Consider the following 9816-nt stretch of genomic DNA (forward strand, 5'->3'; position numbering starts at 1 on the left):
TGTAAATAGAATAAGTTAACGAATGTGAATTACTATTTTTTTAAGACATCAACCATAAACTTTTAAAAAGTAAAATACACCAATGTTGCTTTAATTAAATATCTGATGAGTTGCCCTGTAGGAGAAGTGCCCATTTCTATAGACCTGGTTATCTTGATGTGTATGTTTGCCTCTTTCATTTTTTTGCTATCTAAATCGGGTATTACTGTCTAGATTTGGTACACTCACTCTAACTATCTTGACGTCAACGGATAAATATTTTGTACTTATATAAATTCGAATTCCCGCTTTGTTATATCAAGTTGTACTAGCCCTGGCATTTAAACGTGTTATAGCATTACCAAGGTACTATTAGTGTATATCTATTTATGTATTAGTATACGAATACATCCACGCATTTCGAGGTCATATTGTTTGTCTCTAAAACGCATGCCGAGTTTACCACATGAATACATCTATGGAGTATAAGTTACGTTATTTTAATTAGCAGAACGCAAATAAAATCGTTTGACACATATACCAGTTTATAATGAGAGAAATTAAATACCACAAATTTCATCTAAAGTTATCTTAATTTCGAAATCATTACAAATTATGTTAAGAATAAGATGTTAAAATAAAATTAACCAGGTTGATAGCATGCGTTATTCAACATTCACGAGTTATAAAACGTTTTATGTACGATTCCTTTTTAAATACTTTTACATACGGTATCTGTCATGTCGACAGTTTCAGCGATTGTCCTTCTACGACGCCATCAATGGTGTCTCGGAGGACAACGTTAAAAACGTCACTTTTGACAAATCAGGTTGTATAAAAAATGATACACAACCATTTGCATCGGAGAATTTTTCATATCCCTAGTTCGTATCAAAGCGTCCATGATGTGTTATAACAAATACCTGGCAGTCCGAAAGGTAGGTAAAACGACCAAATCATTATAGGGAAATGGACTTAAAGAAGTAGAATGGATCTTGATCTATTAAAAAGAGTAACATTTCTTCAAACATCTTTATTCCTGAAGTCAATTTTTAGTTGATCGGAACGATGAAGGGTCTCACAACTGCACATCGAAATGAACAGCATTTCTCGTTACTCTTACAAACGCTATCAATGATGCATGTCTTTGGGTTGACTAAGGGACCTGCATTTCTACAACTTCCTAAAAATGCAAATATTAGTAAAAACTACAAATAAATATATAGGGAGAACAAACTATTTACTATTTTTATACGTATAAAAAAAAAAATTATGAACGATATTGACCATTGCATGTAGTTAAATGGATTTAATGTTACTCGGGTTGTATGTGTTCCAGTTAACCGAAGACAAATAATAAAGTGTCGACAACCATTTACGAGATTGAAAATGCAACAGACATCACTGAATTCGCCTAATATATGGAAATTAGTTGAAAAGAAGAAGAAAAAAAAAACAAAACAAAAAACAAAAAAACAAACAAACAAACAAACAAAAAACAAACAAAAAACAAACAAACAAAAAAAACAAAAACAAAAGCAAACAAAAAACAAAAAACAAAAAATGAACAAACAAACAAAAAAACGAAATATTATATGTGAGAGAAAGAAAGAAGGAAGATTTTATTCATGACTTAAAAAGCTCTAGAAACTTCTACATTTAATTAAAGTAGTTGGATAAATATGGAGGTATAGCATAATCTTTTTACTACATGGTACGGTATTGAATATGGAATCGAAACGAATTATACAGGTAAATGTGCCACGCATGGGAATCGTATGTTTTGCATTATATAATTATCATATGAAACGAGCACCAAATGATAATCATATGTTTCAGTTTACATATGATCGCATTGTTATCATATGATAATCACATGTAAAACAGATTTAATCACTTTAATGATAGTGTTTAACGTTCTTTATATGTATAATGTTCATATATTTAGTGTATTTTAGTGAATATGATAATATGATCGGAGAACTGGACATGGACTTTTGGGATTGTTTTATTGGACGATTGGGTAATAAGAAATGGAGCACAATGATTGGGTAATTTACACAATTGGACATATTTGAGTGATTTGTATGTTGTATATACATGCAGTAGTCTTACAGAAAAAGCATTGAGTAACATTACTTTCTTACCAAGATGTATTATTGGAATGTAATTTACCGCTAAACAACGTCGGTTACAGCCATAGGAACAACATTTGTAACCTATAATGGTATGAATCTAATGTTAGTTCAAACATGTCTAAGATTTCAATACACCAACTATTGTATAATTACATGTTACTTTAATCATCGATTTTGCGGGTGTAAGGTAGATATAAAATGTAACCCTGTACTAGTGAATTTCTCCGGACACGTCCTTTTGTATGCCATTTACATGGTTATAACTAGTCCTTTCTTCATTAAAATGCATGCGTTTGAAGCACTAATGCAGTTTTTTAGGGATAAACGTGTCACGGGAGAGTATGATTTGTCTCACAAAATTAAACCTCTGCCATCGAATATCGAACCCGAGACCGTTTGATGACAAGCCAACGACAAACCGATTCAGCTAAGAATAAATCTTTTAGCCAAGACAATTAAATGGCTTTTTCCATCTCACTACATACTACAACAAAAGTAGGACGTGTTGCCTCATTTCAACTGCAACAATAGTCTTCATTGCTCAAAGAACTTTGAAAATAGCTCAGTATAGCTATCCAGACCCCGTGTTTTTTTCCTTTTTTCTTGGGGGCAAAATGTGTATATGATCAATGATACATAAACACCAATAATTAGTCATTAATCTGAATACTACTACTACATATCTGGTAGGCTGTCTTGCCACACAATTATCATGTTGACTTTTAGTCAATAGATTAAAGCGCATAAAGCATTTTCTGGCACCGTAAAAAGGACTTCTATATGTCATTTTAGTGGTAGATGTTACTGTCACCATTCTTAAATTTGTTTTAATTGCGAGTTGTATGCATATCATTCCGCTTGTATACTGTAAACGTATTAATTTTCGCGGGTCTTTTTTTTCGCGGATTCTATCAAATGATCATATTCGTGTGTAGGAGTTTACGTGGTTTCCAAAATGTTTTGTTTTATAAAGTGTTAAAATCAATTATGCATGTATTATTCTTCTTGTTTTTCTGTCCATCGCGAAAACAGCCAAAATTAGTACACCGCATAAATTAGCCTTTTAAAGTAGGTAAACTGATTGTATCAAAGTCCTGGAACTAACTGCAAACTATGGTGTCAAATTAAAAAATAATCTAAACGCCGTTTTTTAAGTACCAGAAAGTTTTTGTCAGAAAATGGATCACTACACCTGTATGAAATTTCCAAATTTTAAACAATATGAAAGATAATGCTTTAAAAAATGTTACTTTGGCCGTTCGTTCTGCACTTTTCGGTGTTAAAGAGACATTATTGGGCTAAAATCATGGACACATTCATATCAATTGTACTTATCTGTAAATACGGATATTTTTCTATATGTTCAGTACCATTATTTTTTCTTTGCTATATCTGAGGACATATTTATGTTACTTCAAGTGTGAAAAGCTGACCTCAAATTCTGAATAAATTACCATGTCTACACTGGTGATCTCCAAAGCAATGCAACTCGGGATCAATAACGCATGCAGAGGCTATTCCACTAGTATCTGGACATTCTTGAGCCTGTGCCAATAAAATGAAAAGATGAACAGATAATTTTATTAAAAAAAACCAAACACGTGTGTTATCACATTTATATGCATTGGATGATCTTAATTGTTAAAATTAATTTTATTTTTTTGACAAGAAATTTGGAAATAAAAGTAATTTATTTTTATTGTGACACGCCTATTTTTGCTATGCAATATCGGTTATTTTTCAATATGTTAAGATGACCCCACTTCAGAAAACATATTTTTCATAATGCTTTAAGTATATCCAATCCATTAAGAAATAAAATTTGTGGCATGATGAAATTTATAAATTATGTGTTGAGACTAGGTTTTGTTTCAGTGCCTTAAATCGTTAGTGATCATTGATAATACAGTTACACTAACTAACATGACGTCAGTAAGTTTGGATCGTATAAAATTCCCATTACATATAAATGACGTATTATCATTGAACAATCCTAATTTCGGGGATTTGATACATAGCATCAACACAAAAGAACTTGAGATAAAGGCTAATACAGACACTATGAAGTCAGCATCCTAATTTAATCTACACTTAGAGATCGATTGTTAAGGAAATCTATTAACCAAACTTTACGACCAATGGGATGACTTTTCATTCAGAATTGTCAACCTTCCTTTGATCTGTGAAAACCTTGCTTCAGCACCTGCGTATGGAGTTTTCATATCACAACTCATGCGTAATGCCATAACTTGCCGTAAATACGCAAACTTTTTGTGTCGCGCTAGACTTCTACAGTTAGGTTTCTGGAACAGGGTTATGTTGCTACAAGAATGAAGTCATCAATACAGACTGCACCTGGTTAATGCGCCCAGTTTTTAGTTGAGTCCTAATTACTCTCTCACTATTGTCAACTTGTATGTATTATTTTAGTTTCTTTATGTTCTTTGTCGTCTATGTCTGTTTTCCATGTCTGGTCTTTGTCCCTGGATTACATTCGTTAGATTTCCACTAGAATCTAGGTTCCCGTCATAAATTTTAGCATTAATTTACACTAATCCTTTCATTTAAAAACAATTTTATTTGTGCATTGGGGAAATAATAAAAATAAATTAGGATCGGAGAGCTCATCTCGGATTTCAAACAAGAGCTTAGAATGTACGCTAGTTTGGAAAATTGGGTATTCATTGGAAAGACTTAACTGCCACTGTTGAAAGAAACATTAAGCCTTTCCCTTTTACCGCTTTCATCTTTGGGCAAATAATATTAATGATGTAAATATAGTTGAACTGACGAAGAATGTGATTGATTGATTGATTATTGGGGTAGTATCTCAGCTATATTCAGGCGATGGACATGAAAGGGATGATAAATGAACATGAAATGATGATGATGAAATGAAAAAGGGATGGGACACAAGGATAATAGGGTCGACAAAGTTTGATTGCCACAAGTTTAAAGGGAGGGTTTTGTACTTAAGGGCAATTTAGCGTCCTGTGGCGGAGCGCAAAGGTTCCTACTCCTCCTATCGAATACCACAGCAAGGTTCTTTAATGTGCTAGGAACGAGACATCTTTCCCAACACGGTGCACCACTATGGTTTGCGGTCAGGTTTTCCGTATTAAAGCCTGACAACCCCAGCATGTAACACGCCAGGGGTACCCCATTCGACTACATGGGGCACACATCCCAGTTGATCTGTGGGCAGAGCGCCTAGCCCCCGGTTAGGTTTCTGAGCACTATTTAGTCGCCTTTTTGACAAGCTTAGCGCTGCTGTAGGCCTATTCTTTTGACCTGCACGGGGCACCAAGAACATGAAGAGATATACTAAAAGAATTACAATTACTTCTTAATATGACAATGTCTGCAGTGAGTTAATAATGCGCTGATACCGATATTCAGTACATGATGGTTAGGCAGCCGAGACCGCTAAAATCAAATGCATTAATTTTGTAATAAAAACAATGTATCAAAAGAATCAGTATAAAATTTTAAGGGCAAAATAAAACATTCATTCAGGTTTGGTGGAACTCATCTATTAGATCTCGTTAGTGATATATTTGAAAAAAAAAACTATTTTGTTAGACAAAATTGTTGGATTCCTGTAATGTTTTTACGAAACCGCAGTTTGTTCTTGGCTATAACATCTTTTATAAAACAGAAATGACCGGTCCTACATTGATATTTCGAATTTACCAGTGGGAAATTTAAAATTAAACAATTAACCATCATGGAAAAGACCATGTAAATGAGAAAAACGTGAGCGTATGAACTAAAAATACGGAGGTTAATGCAAATTTGTATTATTATTTGGGTAGCAGTTTTTAAACATTAATTATCAAAAATTATCTAAATATTTCATTGAATTCAAAACCCCCGTAGTATACACGAACATTTATATTTCTTTAAAACTGAAGCTACCACTTTAAACACCCGTCAACGAAAATGATGAATCAAATTCAATTTCGTTCATTTTGTACAGAAAATACATATCTATTACATTTACAAAAAAATCTTGAATGACGTGAACATTAAATCAAAGAATTGTCGTAATTTTGTTATAATATATACTTAGAACGTTGATTACATAACGTACCTGAGATACAAAAACCACCAGCAAAAAACAAATAAGAGTTTTCAATAACATTGTCAGTAAAAAGTCACCTGTAGTTACCAAAATGAATTACGGTAATGCGCCTAAATTTCCTGTTTATGCAATAACATAATAATACGATTTTAGTCTATAACCATTATTTTTACATTTTCTGTTATTTTGAGCTTAACCTTTTAAAACAAAATACCGAATATCATTAATCACCCAAATTTAGCATTGCATTATGTTTCTGTGCATACTGAACCTTGATTTAATCTGTCTTTATAAGTGGCGTTATATATATTTCATAGTTAAGGTGATTAAAAACAAGAAGCAAGGCGTTATTAATTGGTTTGGGTTTCTGTCTAAATCGACAAACGTATTTTCACATCATATTACTTCCTGTCAGATCCTCAGTGGTTCAAAGGTCGTATTTTAAATTCGTTAGGAGAACGTTGTCCCATATTGGAATAGGGTATTACATAGCGAGGGGTAAACAAAAACAGACCAACAAGCAACATGTCAAAAGTTTGTCACATATTTTTACCTTTCACATTGAGAAAATGTTTGATTCGCCTGATTGACAGAACAAGTTTTATAGCATTACTCAACTATTGGTTTGTGATATATACCACTAATTGGAATATTGACTTTTATGAGCAACTCAGTGGATGTTTCTAGAAGAGCAGAGGACGCTTACCCTATCGGTGCACCTGGTCCATGCTCCTAGTTTATTTAGTGGAGATCGGGTTGCTCATTTGCTTTTGTTACTTTTTATGTATGATTTTAGTTACTTTATGTTCTTTGTTGTGTATGTCTGTTTTCCACGTCTGGTCTTTGTCCCTGGAGTACATTTTTTTGATTACCGCTATAACCTTGGTTCCCTTGATTACTCTTTATGATTGAGACTGATTTCATAATGTCTTACTGTCAGTTACTTTATTTGAATTGACCTGGCGGTGCAAATAAGAGTTAACCATAAACCTCAAGTAAAATCTGGCAGTGAAAATAGATGTTGAGTATTACTCACAGTACAAATCCTGAATTGGGAAAAGGTGTTAAGTAATAGTGTTTGTAAGAATCATGCAAAGTCTAAAAAATGTAATATACACTCCCAAAAAAGCTACATATTTTTTTAATTTTTTTAATTAAGTTGTTTTATGGATATATATTATGAAATGTGTAATTATTATTTCCAATCTGTCTGCTTTTAGAAGAAAATCACAATTGAAAATCCAATAGATTTTATTATATTCGAGTGTCATTTACAGAGTTATCTCCCTTAATTTTGAAATCTAAAATTGTTATCTCCTAAAAACACAGGTTGTATGAAAAACTGAATATTAATTTTTGTTTACTATGGCAATTCAAACAATATATGCTGGCTTTTCATCCAAGAATCACATTTGTATGTCTGTTTTCCATATCTGGTCTTTGTCCCTGGATTACATTCTTTTGATTACCGCTATAACCTTGGTTCCCTTGATTACTCTTTCATGATTCGTAGCTGGAGTGTTACTTAAGTATTAATCATAGTAATGATCTGGCAGTAGAAAAGTGTACTAAGTTTAAGTTACAGTAAAAATATGTCAGTGAAAATATGATGTTAAGTGATGTTTATTATGAGTTACAGTATATATGAAACGGTGAATATATATTGGTGTTAAGTATAAGTCACACTAACAGTCTTGTAGGAAATAGCAGCTTAGTATGATTCATCGAACTCATATTAATCTGTTTGTCACAGTAAACATTTTGCAGTGGAAATAGGTGTAAAGTATTCATAACTGTAACAATCTTGCAATGGAAGCGGGTGTTACGTATAAAGCACATGAAAAATACTGCAGTGTAAATAAGTATTAAGTATTAATCGCAGTACAATCTGGCAATATGAATAGGTGATACGTATAGTTCATAGTAAATTCTGACGGTGGAAATAATGATCAAGTATTAAACACATTAATTACAGTAATTGTAATTGGTGTTTAATGTATGTAACAGTAATAATCTGACAGTTGAAATAAATATTATGTGTAAGCAACAGTATTCACCAGGCAGGGGTATGGGTTTAGTGTATGTAACAGTAATAATCTGACAGTTGAAATAAATATTATGTGTAAGCAACAATATTCACCAGGCAGGGGTATGGGTTATCAGTGTAAGTCATTGAACTAGTGGGTTAGTAACTATCGTTTTTTTAAATGTTGTCTGGTTTTACTTAATTTTGTTCCATTCAAGATAACCTTTTATTTCAGCCTAATTTAAAGAGTATATGCATTCTACACTTGATAAGTTAACAGCACATGCAGAGTTTGTATCATGAGAGATATAGCACTTTAAATATTCATGACTGGCATGTCAATTTTTTTTATCTGAAATTGACACCACCTTAAAGATTAAGAATCAAATATGTATTAAAACAAACAAACAAACAAACAAAACATCGATGGCTGTGACGATTGATTAAAATAGCATAAAGTGTATTAAATATGCAGAAATATGCATTTATGGTCTGCCAACAAAGATCAGCCTAGAAGGGGGTCTGAAGTATTACACGTACATGTACACTAAAAAGTAAACAATAAAAATCTAAATCAAGAAAATTTTTGATTTGCTTTTTTTCTCCTTCTTTATAACCTTGGCAATATGTAAGTTAAAGTTAACCATGTATGTATTGATTTTAGAATATATTCTTCTTACATTCTACACCACGATATTATACACATACTGCCTGCAGTAAAGGGAGATACACCAAAGTAAACATGAAGTAGATAAGAACGTCACGGGTCATGTATTTTCTGAATGTGTTACTTGGTGTTTCACCCTCAGAGTCCTCTGTAGCTTGTTATGTTATTCCTTTTAACAAGAAGATAGTTTTTGTACTATTGGTCCTAAATTATGGAATGAGTTACCAGTTAGCATAAGAAATTCCAAATATGTTGATATTTTCAAAAGTCAATTAAAGTCACTGTATTTTGAAGATTATTTTTCATTATTCTGAGATTAAGTAGTCATAAGTTAACAGTGTAAGATGCCAGTTATATTATTTGTATAAAAATATATGTTACGTACAATTGCTCTGCTGTATGTTCATATTTTTATTTTTTTGCATTGTACAACGCCATTGAAAATACATTATGTAGAAATAAGCGTTTTATCAAGTAATAAAGTTTCAAAGTTTCACCCTCTAGTGCAGGCTATATGTGTTATATTAAACTGAATAAACTATTTAATACATCGCACGTGTATGCACATGTGCATAATCTTTGAAAAAGATCAAGTGTAATTGTTGCAATACTTCAGTTAAAGTGAATGAAATTTACAAGTATTTTAGCATGTAATAACAAATTAAAAAAAGACGACCTCAGTTTTCCACTATTCATGGTTCTAACTAAAGCCAATTTAAATTAAGATGAAAAGGATGTACATTAATATTTCAGTTCAAGAGGGAGATATATCATGATGAGGGTGATATATCGTAACCCTTTATCATTATGTAAGGGGCGGAGCTAGACCAAAATAGATGAAATTAACACAGGAGGCTTATCCAATAAAAATTTCAGATTTTTTAAAAAATAAGTACAACATAGTTGGCAATGACCTATGCTT

General features: G+C 32.2%; 1 protein-coding gene across 1 annotated transcript; it reads right to left on the reverse strand.

The window, feature by feature from the left end:
* Window positions 1-997: 997 nt before the first annotated feature.
* Window positions 998-6347, reverse strand: LOC148597062 (perlwapin-like protein). Its single transcript, XM_088562678.1, has 4 exons — window positions 6211-6347; window positions 3572-3662; window positions 2127-2198; window positions 998-1162 (listed from the first exon to the last, which is right to left on the reverse strand). The coding sequence occupies exons 1-4, from the start codon at window positions 6259-6261 to the stop codon at window positions 1032-1034; spliced, it is 345 nt and encodes a 114-aa protein (XP_088418804.1). The 5' UTR covers window positions 6262-6347; the 3' UTR covers window positions 998-1031.
* Between the last annotated feature and the right edge of the window lie 3469 nt (window positions 6348-9816).

The sequence above is a fragment of the Perna viridis genome, chromosome 15 (genome assembly GCF_037379345.1).
Source record: "Perna viridis isolate PV_CMFRI_1.1 ecotype Kerala chromosome 15, ASM3737934v1, whole genome shotgun sequence".
In the NCBI taxonomy this organism is placed as follows: Eukaryota; Metazoa; Mollusca; class Bivalvia; order Mytilida; family Mytilidae; genus Perna; species Perna viridis.